Source organism: Triplophysa rosa, linkage group LG3 (genome assembly GCF_024868665.1).
Source record: "Triplophysa rosa linkage group LG3, Trosa_1v2, whole genome shotgun sequence".
Taxonomy (NCBI): Eukaryota; Metazoa; Chordata; class Actinopteri; order Cypriniformes; family Nemacheilidae; genus Triplophysa; species Triplophysa rosa.
Genome location: NC_079892.1, coordinates 15,803,897 through 15,822,254, shown reverse-complemented (window position 1 = coordinate 15,822,254; position 18,358 = coordinate 15,803,897). Strand labels below are relative to the sequence as shown.

At 38.8% G+C, this 18,358-nt stretch overlaps 2 protein-coding genes across 2 annotated transcripts in view; both read right to left on the bottom strand.

Moving 5' to 3' along the window:
* Positions 1-14,447, bottom strand: part of flnca (filamin C, gamma a (actin binding protein 280)) — a 27,693-nt gene extending 13,246 nt beyond the window's left edge. Inside the window, exons 1-19 of the mRNA XM_057330219.1 lie at positions 14,350-14,447; positions 7,915-8,344; positions 6,881-7,129; positions 6,090-6,187; positions 4,066-4,216; positions 3,816-3,934; positions 3,634-3,711; positions 3,361-3,523; positions 3,081-3,281; positions 2,280-2,417; positions 2,065-2,191; positions 1,837-1,973; positions 1,562-1,755; positions 1,347-1,460; positions 1,015-1,158; positions 751-874; positions 512-672; positions 267-357; positions 9-178 (exon numbers count right to left, since the gene is read on the bottom strand). Of these exons, the coding sequence (XP_057186202.1) occupies positions 9-178; positions 267-357; positions 512-672; positions 751-874; positions 1,015-1,158; positions 1,347-1,460; positions 1,562-1,755; positions 1,837-1,973; positions 2,065-2,191; positions 2,280-2,417; positions 3,081-3,281; positions 3,361-3,523; positions 3,634-3,711; positions 3,816-3,934; positions 4,066-4,216; positions 6,090-6,187; positions 6,881-7,129; positions 7,915-8,287 (2,832 nt within the window). The 5' untranslated portion in view covers positions 8,288-8,344; positions 14,350-14,447. The remainder of the gene's footprint in view (positions 1-8; positions 179-266; positions 358-511; positions 673-750; positions 875-1,014; positions 1,159-1,346; positions 1,461-1,561; positions 1,756-1,836; positions 1,974-2,064; positions 2,192-2,279; positions 2,418-3,080; positions 3,282-3,360; positions 3,524-3,633; positions 3,712-3,815; positions 3,935-4,065; positions 4,217-6,089; positions 6,188-6,880; positions 7,130-7,914; positions 8,345-14,349) is intronic.
* ccdc136b (coiled-coil domain containing 136b) overlaps positions 13,459-18,358 on the bottom strand; it is an 18,166-nt gene continuing 13,266 nt past the window's right edge. Inside the window, exons 5-7 of the mRNA XM_057330220.1 lie at positions 15,385-15,496; positions 14,575-14,854; positions 13,459-14,481 (exon numbers count right to left, since the gene is read on the bottom strand). Coding sequence (XP_057186203.1) covers positions 14,326-14,481; positions 14,575-14,854; positions 15,385-15,496 — 548 coding nt within the window. The 3' untranslated portion in view covers positions 13,459-14,325. The remainder of the gene's footprint in view (positions 14,482-14,574; positions 14,855-15,384; positions 15,497-18,358) is intronic.

Below are 18,358 nucleotides of genomic sequence, written 5' to 3'. Positions count from 1 at the left end.
GTCCAGACCTGGTGAAGAGCAGTGTACTTCACTGTGTAGGAGTAGTCATGATTATCAATAATTTCAAAGTCTTTAACAGCATCTCCTTTGACAGAGGTTTTAAACTGCACCTCTGGTTTAGCCTTTCCGGCCCCCTTGGTGTAGATGGTGAAATGGATTGGGATGTCCACTTGAACACCTGTAAGTCAATTACATAACTGTCTCAGTTATAACTTAAAACTGGTTTCCCAGAAGGGTTTTATTTCAGGTACATGAAATAAACTTACCCGTCTTGTTCAGCCCAGGTCCCTCAGCTCTGACTTTACCAGCATCATGAGATGGATCCACTTTAACCTTGAACGGACTGCTTGCGATTTCCTGTCAAACAGCAAACATGATTAAGATTAAGAAACAGTTTTTTTTCTATAGCATTGTTAGCTTTAAAGGTGTTCTTAGGTCTAAAAATAATGGAATGCATTTTAGATTTATAAAAAGGATATCTAGACATGCTTTTATGCATGTGTTGTTCTACCTGATCTGCAAAAACCACCATTATGGTGTATCGGCCAGGGCCAGGGGGTGTGTACTTGACAGTAAAGGTGTCATTGTCATTTTTAATGATGTCAAAATCTATATCTGCCTCTGCTGGACCCACTACACCCGGGGCACATTTGATTCCAATGCTGACATCACCTAGGACAGTGATTCACAATGGTTAACCAAACAAAGGCTAAAGAATATAAAAACCTTTAGGAATCTCTGTCGACAAACCTTGGCCAGCTTCGATGCAGTCAACAGTGAAATAGGTAGGTTCATTAGACTTTAGGCCAGTTTTCTCAACCCCTGGTCCATAAACCTTCACTTTGTCAGGGTGACAGCCTTCACCAACAAGGACCTAGAAAGTTTTTTTGAAATTTGAAGTGATCATTTACACGAATCAACAAATACATGCAAACTACAAGCAACAATCTTGAAGACAATGACAATGATAGCTTTAAGATGGCATGCTGGAATGAGTGACACTGTATTACTCACTCTGAAGGGGCTGTTGGATATGTTGACCTCCCTCCATGTAATTATGATAGTGTGTTTCACTGGCTTGGTTGGTACATACATGCAAACAAAAGTTCCATCCCCTTTGTCAGTAATCTTGATGTCAATGACACAGCCTTCAGCATCCTGGAGGAAAGCCAACATTAGTAACCATATGACAAGTTAGCTGAACAATAAGCACTTTGTTTTGCAGTCCTGTTCTACATGTGCATACTGTGTATTTACTGTGTAATTACTTGACACCATCTTTAAACAAACATACAACCCTAAAATAGAACTACCTGACTAACTGTAACTATTTCACATATACTCACCTGAGCATAGATCTTCAGACTACCCTTGCCGGCTTCCCGGGCATCAACTATGAATTGAGTTGGTTTGTTGACAATAACTCCAGAGGGATCCAGGCCTGGCCCAAAGGCTTTGACCTAAACATAAGATCCCAAAAAATCAACAAGACTGCCATTCACAGAAAAACTGTTGAAACTAAAGAAGCTTTCCCTTAATAGTGTTTCTATGGGTTCATCACCTTCTCAGGAAAGACGTCATTGGCTGCTGGGAGTATGTGGGCAATGAATGGGCTGTGTTTGATATCTTCATCGTCACAGATGACGTGCACTGCATATTCACCGGGTTCAGTGGGCCAGTATCGCACATCACAGGAGCCATCACCCTTATCATCACACTCAATCTTAGCTTGAGAGGGGCCCTCAATAGAAAACCCTTAAGAAAAAGGTATAGAATGCAAATATAAGTCATCTTTCGTACCTCTTTCATAAAAAAATCCTATCTAGAATGACCTACCTAAAGTTCCCACCTCTGTACCAATAGCCTCAACCACAAAATCAGCAGACTTGCCAACCATTCCAGTCTCCAAGCCGGGACCCCAAGCCCGCACTTTCTGTGGTCCAGCCTCTGCACTAACCTCCACTTCAAACGGGCTACAGCAAACACATTTTAAAATAGTTCTGAGAATGAAAAAATTATAGGTGTCATAACAGTAGTTTTCCAGGTTGTACTACTAGCTTTTACCTGCGTGGGATAGGTTGGCCACCCCATGTGATGTTTACTTGATATTTTCCAGGGTGAACAGGACAATAGTCACATTTGTACACTCCATCATCGACATCACGCACCTTGACAGGTACCTCGGCTCCACCTGAAAACATGCATTATATGTGCCGGCTGCATTTCTTAACAGAATCTTATTGATAATTGTTCACAGAGACTAAGGAAGACAGACTTACCTGGGCTTTTCACGGAGACCTTCAACTCTCCAGGTCCTGCTCCTTTGGTAAAAACAGTAAAGTCCGCCACCTCCTTAGTCCGAACACCTTTAAGCTGCAGTCCTCGGCCGGTGGCCCGACAAGCATTGGCATTGCTGGCTGATAGGGGAATGGAAATAGAAATAAATGGATACAATAAATTTCACCTAGTTCAAATACACATACCAATGCGCTGTTAGTAACATAGTGTAGGAAAAGGCAATATGCCGAGTTTCTCATAAGCAGCGTTGCAGAGCAAAACCTGAAATTTTCAAAGGACACAATTTACATGAAGATCAAATAAAGTATCAACAAATAAAAGGTCAAATAAAGGACAAATAAAATATCCTGTGTCTCATAAACATGACTGAATTTCAGTCACTCTCTAAAAGTCAGTCTCTGCCATTCTATGCTCCTCTTATACACACACTTAACACACGCCATAACTTTTGTCTACTGTAGCTTCTTTCCTACTGTATTTCGTCAATGCAATAAGCTGCAACAAGCAAGCTCGTGATAACAGATAAAAAGGTAAAGACCAGAGGCGCACACAAAACCTAATCTGAACGACGGTGCACCTTTCTTTTTAGGTGGAAGTATTTGGACTGGAGCCCCAGCAGAGGGTTTCAGGTGGGCTACAAAAATAAGCAGGTGTGTTTTTGGGTGGGAGGGGTTTCTTTGACTTTTGCCCACTGTATCAATATGGGCGCCATATTTTAAAAGAATTCATAGTGGAGACCGACAGAGACTTGAGTAAATAAAGAGCGATAAACAGTTACTCACCCTCAGAGATGTTTACTTTAAAGGGGCTGTTGGGTATCGGCTGCCCGGCGAAGCTCATATGGATAATGTGCGGTCCCTCCTGTACAGGCTTGTATGTGCAACGATAGATGTTATCACCTTTGTTTTCTAGAATAACTTCCACAGTGTTGTTTTTATTCTGAGGATCAACGATGACCACGCTAACGTCTCCAGCCCCAGCACCTGGAATTCAACAGAACTGTGAGTAGACCGTCTTGAATGAAAAATGACTTCTTAAATACAGCTTTAATTTTATTCTCACCTGCTGTATAGATGTCAAAATATGTAGGCTTATTGGCCACGTTGCCAACTGGCTCCAGACCAGGACCTCGTGCCTGAACCTTGCTAGAATCACCCATAGCTTTTGCCACATTTACCATGAAGGGGCTCTTCTCAATGTCCTGTCCAGCGAAGAGCACTTTTACCTGTGGTGGACAAAAAAAAAACATTTCAACTACAGGAAACAGGTAAAACACTCACAATATTCCTAACAAAATAAACATTGTGCATCATGTGTTCTTATTCTAGGAAGTACCTTGTGCTGACCCTCTACTTTGGGCACGTATGTGACAGAGAATGTCCTTTTCTTGTCATTGTTGGCAACAACTTTAGCCTAACAAAGTTAAACGTGGATTTTAACAGGATATTCAACAAATCTGCTTATGTTTGCTTTACATGTACAAAATGTTACAGAAGCATCATCACCCTGGCCCTCACCTCCTCAGTGTGACCCTCTGGGTCCTCTACATACACGATCACTTCACCAAGTCCTGCCTCCAGTGTTTCCACAGTGAACACAGCCGGCTTTAAAACCATGTTTCCCTGAGGCTCAATACCTGAAAACAAAAAAGTATGATTTTTAAGGTCAATAGTTTTCGTGATGTATTAATGTTGACACTTGAATGTCAAATGTATTCGAACAAAGCACACTTGTGGGGTCTTTGTGTCTGAACTCTAGTTTTCTCACCGGGTCCATAGGCCTTGGCCTTTTTGGGGTAGAGCTGCTTGGGCTTGAGAGGAGCTCCAGGCTTCAGTTTGGCTTTAGGAAATTGAGAGAGGTACGTCATCACAGAATGCTCATCCACGTCTGGATCCACAATTTCCTCTGGAGCTATCACCTACAGATCAAAGATTCATTTCATGTTAGATGAAAAGTTAAGTACTACCGTCTAACCAATGTTTAAAAAATACCTTTTTTTCAAAATAATAAGTTATGCATGCATATTTAAAATGTAGACAAGAAGCATAATAATAATAACATTGAAAAGGAGGACAGTTTCTCGTGTCTTCTTCTTAAAGCTACAACAAAAGAGAAAAAAATGACAATATAACAACATTTACCAGCAGGTGAAGTTAAACTGAGGTACATTATATGTGTGTCATGGTTCTGCCCCATCTTGTCTTGCTTTTCTTGATCTTGTGGCAGAGCCATGACAGAACCTCTTGTTTTATGTGGAGAGAGACAGTTTTGGCATTCCATATACTCCCTCTCTCCGGTGTGGCGTCTCTGTTCCCGCCCTTTTGTATCTCTCGTTATTGGTTGTTTATTAGTTCATGCCCCACACCTGTTCCCCTTTGATTTGTCCCTTTATTTAATGCCCCTGTGTTCTCTGTCTTGTGTCGGGTCATTACACTGTGTTGCGTTTGTCGTGTGGGTGAGTTGCTGAGTTCCTGTCTTTTAGTTAGTCTGGTTTATTTTGTAGTCATGTGATATGTTATTAGTCTAGTCTTGTCAGTTTAGTTAGTCTTGTTCTTGTTCCCTCTGTTTACCCCCACGTGGGTCTTTATTTTGTGTTTTATTTTATTAAACGTCCATGTTAACCCCTTACCCGCTGTCTGCATCTGGGTCCTCTGTCTGTGTATCCTTGTCTGTTGTCTCACCCACCACCCCCACTCGTGACAATGTGACCCTGGACCACAAAACCAGTCTTAAGTAGCACGGGACATTTTTAGTAAAAGCCAAAAAGACGTGTCAAAATGATTGATTTTCTTTTATGCCAAATATCATTAGGATATTAAGTAAAGATCATGTTCCATGAAGATATTTTGAAAATTTCCTGCCGTAAATATATTAACAATTTTTGTGAGTAATATGCTGTGCTAAGGACTTAATTTGGACAATTTTAAGGGGGGTTTTCTCAATATTTAGATTTTTTTTGCACCCTCAGATTCCAGATTTTCAAATAGTTGTATCTTGGCCAAATATTATACTATCACTTGTACAAACCATACATCAATTGAAAGCTTATTTATTCAGCTTTCAGATGATGTAAAAATCTCAATTTTGAAAAATTGACCCTTAAGACTGGTTTTGTTGTCCAGGGTCACATATACAGTAGCATTTATCAGTATCATCAGTGACTTTCAATATGAGCCATAAATGTACAAGCCTAACAAAAATGTTTGTTGCTATTATAAGAATTACAAATCGTATAAGAGTAAGAAGTAAATTTTGTGTTTTAGTAATAACCATGGTGCATTTGTCAACCTTTCATAGCTTATGTATGCCACATTCTATATTCAGAATGTAACCTACAGATTAACTCATATGGTTATCCCAGATAGGGAAATAAAACATAAGATCTACAGATTTCAGAAGAACTCCCAGCTCCACCATTTTCTCTTCACCATCACATTTGCTCCACCATCACAGGGTGGTGGCGATTTATTCAGATGCTATATTTATCTACAGAGTGCTGAGGTTTGAGGGTGGCTCTTAACTTACCAAGGACAGGATTTAGCAGGAGCCCGACCCCTCCCACATACCTCTCAACAGTCAGCAGGGCATTCAGCCCTGACAGTTTATGACACACACGCTACACCATCCAGGGAATGTCACACTTCACCCACAAGTATAATGGAGCAGTCAACCACTGTAATATTTTACACAAATCCACACACAGACACAACCTTCCCAACTTGAGACTTAAGTAGGGGATGAAACTATCATTCGGTGAAGAAGTGTGGTTGTAATGCTGAGTGGATATTCACCTGTGGTACACCGAGCCAGTCATCAGCCTGCTGCATGGCTTCACGGGCATTTTCAACAGGCTGGTTGGGGTCCCATGTTTGCCAGTCAGGGCAAAGACCTGAACACAACAAGATAATAATATCACAATATGATATGAGTGAATAATTCACTTCTTGAGAAGTCGTCTTCAGTAAGGTTTTACAGCAGGCCACATAGAGTACACGATCTTAAATAAAAAGTAGGAAAAGTAAATAAATCTGTTTAATTGAAACAGGGGCCTTATTCTAAAAATTAACTATGATTTCAGGCCTCTATTAACCCGGTCTGCTGTTTAAAGATTGTTAACCTAAATTGTTTGAAAGAGCGACAATATAACGTAAATAAAAATGAACACAGTGTACAGCCAGTATAGCACCCTGTATGGTCACGACTGTCTCACGAGAACTGTTTCATATCAGCTGCACTGAAGTAAACACTTTAGGTCACTATCCCTCTCTTCATTATATATCCATGTGAGTCTCTCATTTGACAAGGGGGCTATACTGAAGCCTACCTCCTAAACCTATCTGTCACTGGTGCACAATTTAATATGAATTAGCCAACCCTTAAAATCTTTGTAAATTGACATTTGACCCAGTACATGAATAAAAGTCATTATATGAACTCAAAACTTCTCCTCTTAGTGACAGTAAAACAATACTTTTACACTACATACTAATGGGTTGAGTTACATAGCAACTTCCCTACCAAACCACAACCGTCTGGAGTCAGATGACAACCAAGCTAACAGATACACCGGATGTTTACTTACCAGGGGCACAGTTGTCCACCAGAGCACCAAGGGCCTTGCCATCCCGCCAGTCTTTGTTGAAATTGTGAATAGGAAGCTGTGGAACCTTATTCTGAATCCAGCCCAGTAGTCTTTGTTTGGGAGTGAGCTTCTTAACCTCTTCATCATCCTCATCATCCCACATGGGCATGGAGATCGAATAATGTAGAATGAGCGTCCAGACGAGACCCAGAATCAGCTTCACATTCCCATCTACAATAGCTTTACTGTCTGTGCAGGACAAAGGCAACCATTAAACTGACGTAGAGCAATTTCCATGCGCAAAGGGAGGCAAGAATCGGTGGGTATTCTCTAATACTCTCAATGACTAAAAATAGTATGGCTGCATATGCAGCAGATCTATAATAAACTTTCACAGTTGTCTTCCAACAAACATGCTGTAGGATTTATGACCTATTTTCCATTTTACTGACGTTGGATTGGCTGTTCAAAGTGAATACATGCTGTTGAAATAGTCCTGCTAAACCTTAACTTGACACCTTAAAGAAAAAATTCTGTCATCATTTACTCACCCTCTTGTCATGTCAAACCTTTATGACTTTCTTTCTTCCGCAGAACACAAAAGAAGATTTTTTGAAGAAAGTCGGTAACCGAACAGCACTGGCCCCCATTCACTTCTAATGTATGGACACAAAACTAATGCAATTGAATGGGAGCCAGTTAACAACATTTTTATGAACATCTTTTGTGTTCTGCGGAAGAAAGAAAGTCATACAGGCTTGAAATGACACGACGGTGAGACAGAATTTCTATTTTTTTATCATTAGAGTGTGAGATAAAGAGGAGATGTGGTCTGTCATAGACAAAGTGTAGTTCTTATTATATTATTATATACTATATATTACATTGTATTAACATCATGACATTTCTGTTACTATAAACTATAAGTAAATAGAGCTTCCCATTTTTAATAAAACTTTATATTAACTTTCATTAATAGCATTTTACTTTTACTTTAAATTGTAATATCTGAGATCACTTCAATCGGCTCTTACCAATAGACACTAGTTTGATGCGCTCTCTGTCCAGAAACTCCAGCGCCACAGACACGTTTTCCAGTTTCATTTGTCTGAAGTTTGGTCTGACGTGATGTTTTCTGTACATTTTCTTCTGACTGAGGACTTCCAGGAGCCCGATGAGTTTGAGCCCATCACTCAGGTCTTTCTGGAGGTCTGTAATGCTCTTATTCATGCATTTGAGATGTTCATTGCACCATCTGGTGAATGTGTTCTGCTGGATCTTCTTCCACGGCGCGTCCTCGGCCAGATCTTTCTCTGTGGCTGGCATCTCCTCCTCCTCTTCCTCCCCGAGGTCTGTGCCCTGGTAGTATTGGGGCGGCTGGTCGTCGAAATGTGTGTAATTGCTCATTATGGACCTTTGCTTTTATACTTCTAATGCTGACCGAGAGTGTCAGAGGTGTGCTCGCTGTTAAACAGATCAAAACACGGACGAAGTTTAGAAAAAACACACAGGCTTTCACAGATACTTGTGAAAGAGGTTCTGTTGTCAAGACGGTGATAGATTATCCGATTTACGATTTACAAGCTGGGCTGTCCCCTTTTTTTAATTCTCAGTATCCTGGCAAATGTAGTCGCTGCTTCTTAATAGACACTTTGAGACTGAAGAATATCACTTTGTGAGAAATTAAAGCGAAAGACGTCTTGTTGAAAGAAGAGAGCTGTCGTTTGAAATGGAGAGGGTGAATGAAGGGGCTTTTAAAGGAACCAGGACCCCCGGGATTACATCACACTGATGTCATGCTGTATACAGGAGTATGACGAACAGTTTTCTAATGCTGAAGGATAACTGAGACAGTCTGTGATTGGCTGGTTGAGACAGATTTATTTTTGGCATGTTGGAGTAACAGGGAGGCTGTCCTCTCATTTGTAAACGGTGCGCTCATAAGCCCTGCATGACAAAGTCATAAAAATAGAGCGTGATGCCGCCAACAGTTTGCATTATAGCGTCCATGTCACATAGGATATATGACATGCTATTATAAATGATTAATATAAAAAGATTTGTGATTACAAACAGCTCCCCAAAAAATGCATACCATACATGTTGTTCATTGGTATTTATTTAGTACTTACTTCAGTACACAGTAACAGCAACAGTATGTATATATTTGTATATTTGCAGTTATGTATTTTATATTTTCCTGTTTTACATCAGTTCTTTCCCTTTTCTTATGTCTCTGCTGTTTGTGCTGAGTATGATATCTGTAATGCAGCTTTGCATCAATACACAACTGTGGAATGTGCTATAGAAACAAATGTGAACTGAATATATGAATAAAATGTGTTTTTATATTATCATTTTATATAATATATTATTAACATAGTAGAAAGTAGTAATGCACTTTAGAAGCAACAAAATATATTTACATTACCCAGAAAACAAAATAATAGCAACTTTTATACTTACTTCTTTTATTTACAATGTTTTATGTCTCAAATCAAACAAAATATATAAGAAAGTCATAACCCATAAAACCAGTCATTATTTGTCCAGGTCACAGGTTCAAGTGTGTATAAAGTGTATGTAAACTGTAAACTGCATTATTGTGTGTGGTAAACTATTTTTAACATCTGAATTTTAGAATAAATGTGCAAGCTCTCAGATCTGCAGAAATTGTGTGATGGATCATGTCAACATGGACTATGGACTTCTATGACACAAAGAGTCGAAGGAGCCCCATACACATAGTGTTCCTACAGTAATAATGTGCTCACAGAGTTAACTGTAAATTAAAAATTATGTATACTATATCAAAACTTTATTTCTGTGAGTGTATGAAGCAAAATCGCAAATAAAAATGTCTGGAAACATGCCTACAAACATCGCTTGCTGCTGCCCGTTCTTTGGGAATTACCCACTCAAGTTTGGTATCTATGTAAATCTTAGAATTTCAGCTTTCGGATTCATCTACTCTCCACAATGTCATTACAGCGGCCAATAGAGAGTGGTAAAACAAACCTGTTTCTTCTTAGCAACGGCCTGCTACAGCGCCTCTGATGGACAACTTTAAAGGCCATTTTCTCAATATTTTGATTTTTTGACACCCTAAAGGCTTGTACACACCGGGACAATACTTGCACGCGCTTATAGCCAGCATTTTTTAGATGTTTTTCAACGTTCATATCAAAGCAATTTTCTCTGGCGATGAGCCGAGTGAACATGCAAATTCACTCCCTGACATACATGGCACTTAATGAAAAACAGAAATACCCTGTACACAAGGTGGTGCTGCACAACTTTATGCTTCTGACACTCGCCTGTCACACAGAAGAATAATTCATCTTGCTTACTTCCTCTTCGTCTTTGGTATCAATTTGTGCTCGGCAAGACCGTTTCGTGTCCAGTTGTGTTTTACTGTAACTTCAGCAGCTCCAGACACGTGAACAAAAGCGTCAATGGTCGGACAGTTTTTAACTGGGAGCGTCAAACCAATGACGTTTTTACACCTGCTGTTTGCGCATTGGTGTGCACATTCACATTGGCGCCATTTGTTTAGTCATGAGGCGTTAAACGTTGGCGATTAACACGCTCCATTATCGTCCCGGTGTGGACAAGCCTTTAGATTCCAGATTTTCAAACAGTAGTATCTTTGCACAAAAATGGTCCTATCCTAACAACAAATACATCATCCATACATCAATGGAAAGCTTTTTTCAGCTTTCAGGTGATGTAAAAATCTCAAATTTTAAAAATGGACCCTAATGGCTGGTTTGGTGGTCCAGGGTCACACGTCAATCGGTGTCACTTACTGTTCAGGTTAATATGATCTAGAATGTTCTTTAAATAGAAATACCCTGAGTTGAGTCACTGTCACACAGAGTTGCAGTAGTAACTGACACAGTTTCTGTTTACCCTTGTGTATTTTGGGCTGCCCTCTCTGTGTTCGGAGCAATGAGCAGACAAAGTGACTCAGCACAGCACATTTAGAATTGAATCAATGTCTGTGATTTGAACTTGACTGACACACCAGTGACACACCAAATGTTAGATCAGAGTTTTATATCAAATTCATTGTTGGAGCCTGAAATTCCTGTGACATTTATTGTGTGCATGGCAATTGTTTTATTCTTTATTGTTAAATGTTTAAAACTACATTTCACTGTGGTTCTTGAGTGATGGTCCTTTAAACTTTACTGTAGATCACTTCTGATCAACAGCACATTGTGGAGTTATATTTGGTTTCTCTGTATTTGTCCTGCATCACTCATCTTAATCACATGTGCATCCAGACATGCACAAGTTGTTTAAGTATTCAAGTATTAATATAAGCATCTGGCCTCAAATTCTAGGGAGTGACATTGTTCTGTTATTGTTAGTACCGTACCTTCTTTGCAATGTCATTTAAAATTCACATTAAGCACAGATGATCTCATAACTGTAAGAAGCTAACAGGGCCATTCCACTGACATTTTTAAATATACTTCATTTTAAGGTTTGGGGTTAAAAAACACAGATTCATGTCTAAACAATGCTTTATATTCCACCTGACACCCTAGCAGAAGTGTAAAAAAGAGGGTGATTCAACAGAGCTGGCAACTGCATAAATGTTTGGCTTTATGATGATTTATGGCACTGACTGACTTGCAGGCATAAAATTAGAGTCACGTAGTAAAGTGTGGATGTCATCCAGGAACTTGTGTTTTTGTCGCAGGAACACATTCACAACAGTAAACAAGAAGAACAATATATTTGTTAAAAACATTTTGAAATACAATTTAAGTTACAGTTCATTTATTACCATGTCCAAAACACAGATGGTTTTCCTTTTTGTTATTGATTTCTTAATGTTGGTAAAGGAGTTAAAAAACATAAAATCCAATAAACACAATTTTGAACAATGTTAAAACATAGCACTCAGAGGCAGGTTGGATAAATAGGAGCATTTTCTTTCTTGTTTAATTTTTGGTTTATTTATCTACTCAACATTTTCTTACTGTATGTGTGTCTATGCGTGTCACCAAATTCAGAGATTACAAGACATTAACCCCTTTCACACATACAGTCTTTACTGGTTAATTCCCAGCAAATTGCAGTTAACAGATCTTGTGTGAACAGGACCTTTCCGGTAAATCAGTACTCCCAATTTACCAGTTAGAGAAGTTGTAACATTACCGGTAAATTACCAGTATGAGGTGATGTGTGACAAGTGCTATTGTTTCTATACTTTAGTGTAAGGGTTAAAACATTACTTTTACAGTTACAATTGCAATGACAGTATTACAAATGTGGTTATAAAACACTGTAAAACAAATGTTAAATTAAACATGAGATTCAATTCAATGAAAACATTTCTATACAAACTAAAAGAGCCATACTGCATGTTCATTCAAATAATTTAAAATTAACCCTGATCTACATTATTCAAAACACAGACATTTCCTAAGGATTCTATGCATTTATTTTTGGACCACTGCCACAACAAAACACAGAATGTAACAAATAAATGCATTTTATCATTCTATTGGTTTATAGGCTTAGCCAATCTCAGAGAGGTCACTTATAAAACAACATGACCTTAAGTCCCCAAAACAGAAAGTCCACCACTTAAATAAGATCAGAACACCTAATGAAATCTCACTCTCATTCTTTCACGAAAATATCCTGATGAATAGAGATATCAGACAAAAAAAGAGAGATTTTATAGTATCCTGAGGCTCTAGGTATCTGTTCTGTATAATGTTCAAAACGATCAAAGAGGAGTCTACGCCTCATGCTGTAACATGCACCATAAATATGTAAAAACAAAAACAAGCATATTGTTGCAGTCATTATCGCCCAATGGCATTGTGAAAAATAAAATATGCCATATAGCATGTAATATTATCATTTTATATCATTTTATTTAATACATTAAACACACTGATCCACACATTGCTTTGAGAATAACACAATAACATAAGTGCATAAACATATTATTAAATAGTTTAAAGAATATAATGGTTTATTGTTTTTTTTTCTTTGAATTTGGACCTCTCCTGATAATTTTCTCAATACCAATACATATATCAAAAATAAACTAGGCGACAACATGAGACAACCAGTAATTAATTAACATTCCCAAATCATTTTATCAACTATTACAAAACACAACACAGGAGGAAGAATAAAGGATGAATATAACACACATCATTACCTATAAAGTAAATAACAGCAGATGCTGAGTAAAGATTCTTTGAAGGTATCATAGACTTATGGAAAAATCTGTGGCAGGAGTTGTTGCAGAAAATTGTTTAAAAATGATGTCACCACAGGAGAACACAGGAGGTCATTTTTCATTTATCATTGATTATAATAAAGAATCCCCGTAGTCATGGCAAAATTATGATTTTAAGAAAATGTCAAAACAACTATGTTGCCCTAAAAAAAATATACATTATTATAAAGAACACCTAATATTTAGGATAGTTTCAACCAAAACACAAGTAACAGGTACCTTGTTCTCTTGGATATAGTTCAAAATGCCATCAACAAATCAATAGTTAGTAGAATTATGCCTAAAAAGACAAAAACAACTATTATAATTAATATGAATGCATATGAATAAAATACTTGATTCCCATATTTTTGTAAATTAACTGCATATGTATTTACATTGTCCCTTAAAACAATTACAATTAATGTCCGGTATCAATCAATACTCTATTCCCACATAATCAAATAAATATTTATGTGGTTTTAAGATAAATATTTCTCAACGCATATGCAACTCTTTCCACATTTTGGTGGGCGCATCATGAGCATATTTAAATGAACATTCTACGCAAAGGTCAACCTCACCGAGTTTTTACCAAAGGTTTTCACTATACTGGTAGCTCAGATGTCAATATTTGGTGGTTTACATATCCATGTAAGGTCTCAAAGGTTTTAAAGCATTTTTAAAGCATGATTATCCGTAGTCAGGAAAGTGCCACTTTCAGAATAGTCACATACAGTCCATAATCTTCATAAATGGGAACATGAAAATGAAATGATATTAATGATGATAACTGTTTTATGAAGAGCCATCCGTTCTCTAGTTCGTGCCTTTAAATTCACATAGGTTTATATTTACTGTATTTAACAATAAATAACATGTGAATGTATAGTCCTCAACTTCTAAATATGAATACAAAACATTTATGCTTGCTATTTCTGTGATCCAATGACGCACTGATATTTACAGATAAATATTTAGGAATACATTCATAATTTCTAAATGAGTAAGTCACTGGATCGAATATTTTAAAACACATTTTAAATCAAAAACACACCCCAAAATGCTGCCGGGACAAACAATACCAGACCAAGACACATGACAGGTTAAACAATCGAAACTAGAAACTCCAGGACACAGTCAGAACAGGGAAACAGGAATAAAACCCCACTTCAAAAAAATTATTTTACAACTACAATAATGTATTCACATTTACCTGTTTTCCGTCAGCATGTTTCTCCAGCTCCTCCCTGCAGCGTAACAACTCCAACTCCAGCTCGGCTCGCTCTTTCTGACTGCTTTCGCTCATTTCCCCCAGCTTCTGTAGTTCATCCTTTAGTCCATAACACTAACAGACACAATGATGATGATATAATGTCAGAACAGAATATCAATGAAGTTCATTCGAATCACACTTTTAGTGGTGTGGTGTGGAGTTTACCTCTCTCTGCATATGTGCAGCCTTCTCCTCACTCTGTTTGAGCTGATCTCTGAGTGACAAGATCTCTGAAAATCCTCCTGTCCAGCTGGTGGGAGTGATGGGTTTGCCTTCAAATGAAATATTCTTCTGGATTCCTGCATCCACCAGCCTGCAGTTGGAGCTCATCTGGTTCATGCGTGTGTAGGATCCTGCCCCGTCAGTCTCTGTGCCACAGTCCATGTCTTTTGCCTCCTCTGTCTCCTCCTGTTCCTCTTTAAGAGTGACATATGCACCGCTTGAACTGTGATGTCACAGATAAAATAAGTCAGAAACATTAAAAGTATATCAGCACTATGGTTTCAAGGTTTGCTGGTTAGTCCATCTACTGCCATGATCTACTTCTGTAGTGGCATCAGCCAACCAGTTCTGTCATGTTTTTTATTTATTGCTAAATGGTTTAAAAAATGAATGAATGGATAGACCAGTATAGACCACTTTGGAAAACGTAAAAAGTGCTGCTCCAACGGTGGTCCAGAAGAACTTCTTGCTTCAGTTTTTTAACACTACACAAACGTTTGAACAGAATACAACCAACAGCATTTATAACTGAATCAAAATGATTCAGTGTTGTCTTTAAATGTATTTAAAAATATAAAAAAGTGCTTCTGTACCAGTGTTTACATCTTGCGAGGTGGTATATCTTTTATTTAATTTAATAAATTCCGAATGATGTGAGAATATAGTACAGTACGTGGGCACCACTGTGTCACACAAATTTCTCATAAAAATCTCATAAACTGGCAGAAGTGTCAGGAGAAAAGAGACTCTCACCTCCTCTTCTGCAATAGCTGCAGTCTGTTAGTCAGTCTTGTGTTTTCATCTTGTAGTAATTGACATTGCTCCTTCAGATTAATGCATGTATCCTTCAATTCACCCACATCACCTTACCAAACAATGCACACAAACAGAGACCTGTGACCTTCACATTTACACGAACAATATGTGTACTTATGCCATGATGAACAAACACCACTGAGAAAATGATTATTTTCTTGCCACTAACAATTTAAATAAAATTGATTTTAAAAACTTCATCTTTTAAGAAAATTACAATTATTTTCTGAATTATTCTTACAGAACGTGAATGTAATGGACACAGGACCATGCTGATAAAAAAAACACACTATACTTGATTTATTGCTGTTCATCAATACGTTTGTGTTAGGACAAACTGAAAGTGCCCAGAGGATTAAGTGCTGGATAAAGAGAATAAATGTGTGTGTTTGTGTGTGCGCGTATGCGTGTGTTGATGATGAGTTTGTGTATTTTTGCATGTAAAATGAGTCCGGAAATGTGAATTTAAGTGTGAGTTGTTCTGTAAGTGATTGTCAGCTTTTTGAGGACCAGAAGTGTCTGAAATTTAATGTCAACGTTCTCACCCTTTTTGACTCCAAGGCCCCCGCCCATTGAATTCAACAATATTCAAAGGCCCTCTCCCACTCACAAAACATCAAAATTTCTACCCAATAAAATATTTAAGAGCTTAATATTAACTGGAAAAACATTTATGAACTATAAAAATGGCCAAATAATAAGAAATGTCGTGATTCACGGCAGGATCCCTTGTTATGTGTGGAGAGAAACGTATTATTGTCCTCTTGACAATAATATGCGTTCTCTCCGGTGTCGCGTCTTCTAGCCCCGCCCTCTCGTTACCTCGTTAGCTTCTCCTTAGTGTTTGATCCCTGTCACCTGCCCGTCACCCTCCCTGTGTTATCATCCCTCGTTTGTATTCCCCTATATATTAACCTTGTGTCTCTTGTCTTGTGCTGATTCGTTTTGTATTACCTTGTATTGTTCCTGGTCTCAAGCTCTAGTAAGTTGTCTCGTATATATTGTTTTTGCTCTGTCTTGCGTTTATCTAGTGTTAGTCCTGTCTCAGTTTTATATGGTTCTTTTGGTTACCTCGTCTGCCGGTTTTGTCCCCCACGTGGGAAGTTTTGGTTTGTTTTATATGTGGTTATAGTGCTGTTCTCTTTTTGTCTTCCCCCATCGTGGGTGTTTGATTTGTGTTTTTTGTAATAAATTCTGTTAACCCCTTCTACGCTGTCTGCATCTGGATCCTCATTGAGAATCATGACAAAGAAATATCATCTTTTTTGTTTTTAATATATTGCAATGCTAATTTTGTCTAACTCATCTTGAGGCCCCCTTGGAAGTCAGCTGGGGCCCCCTTGCAGCCCCCGGCCCCACTGTTGAGAACCACTGAACTAATAGATATAACAGGTGACCAGACAGACTTGCACTGTATATTTTCTTCACTCTTTTGCCCTGTAATTGACTGAAACAATACCATGTGATGGCATGCATGTAGTCATGAAGGCTTCAGAGTTTTTCTTTCGTCTTCACACACCGTTGAAAATGACCATCACCATCTGCTATTCTGCAAAGAGCTCTGGGCCTCGGCACAATGTGTGGTGCAGGCGTTTCTGAAATGCTTCAGTGTCCGGCCCGTTATTAAAACTCATGTGATTTATGGTCATGACTGCAAGACGCTAAGCAGTTTAAGAGAATGAGTGATATAATCAGCCATTGATTAAAGAATAACATTGATAAAGACGTCAGTGGATGCCTAGTCTACATGACTGTATGTCACGTTGCTGTCATCACTGTAGATATTTTTTCGGTTTGTTGTCACAGTACTGTGGCAGCCCTGCGTTCTTAGCTGAGCATGAAGTTAAGGTCCTTCTAGTCTTGTTCTAGCCTGAGTTCCTGTGTTGTTACAGGATCCGAAACGCTGTACCGGTTTATTTTTTTGTCTCTTATTTGTTTTGTTGTGATCTCTGTTGGGGCGCAATACTCATGATCTTTGTTTGCCATGTGCTCGTTGCTCTTCAGTTCTGTGAGTGGAAGCACATGGCTCGTTTATTTGCAGTGTGCCATGTGCTCTCCTGTCATGTCTGATCAGCTCCCTTGTTTCCTGGTAAATTATATCATTATTGCTTTGTAGATAGATTTAGATTTAGATTTAGATTCAATTTATTGTCATTGCACATGTACGAAGGTACAAGGCAACGAAATGTGACCTCTGCATTTAACCCATCCAGAGAGTAGTGAACACACGTACCCCCGGAGCAGTGGGCAGCTATCACTGCAGCGCCCGGGGAGCAAGTAGGGGTAAGGTGCCTTGCTCAAGGGCACCTCAGTTGTTACCCGCCGGCCCTGGGACGGCCGGCCCTTGTACTCCACACCTGTTGCTCTAGTTATCCTTTTTCAGATTCTTTCTGATCAAATGTCCATTTGTTTGCTGTTTTGTGCTGGTTTCTTGTCTATTGTGTGTCCTGTAGCTGTGTATTCCATGTAGAGGTCGCTGCAGGCTTGAGTAATGGGCGTAACAAAAGGTGGGGTGTTCTGAAATATTTGGTGCCTGACCCTGCGTTCCAATCCACATACAATCCGTCCGAATAGTATTTTAAAGTAGAATTAGTTATTAGTATTAATATGGAGCCGAAGGATAAAAGGAGGAGCGACAGCAGTGAAGGACGAGAGAGAACCAGGCCTGGATTTTATGTTATGTTTTATTATGTCTGTGTGGCCAGCAGTCGACTGTGAGGGAGCTGTCGGCACTTTACGTTCGTTTTGTTGTTTGTTTATTTTATTAAAAGTTTATTTAATGTTCGCCGGTTCCGGCCTCCTCCCTTACTTCGAATATTGTTACATTGGTGCCGAAACCCGGGAGGAAGGAGGGACATGCTGTCGGAGAGCCCTCGCTGCTGAGGGTGATCGCGGTGCTGAAAAGGTCGGG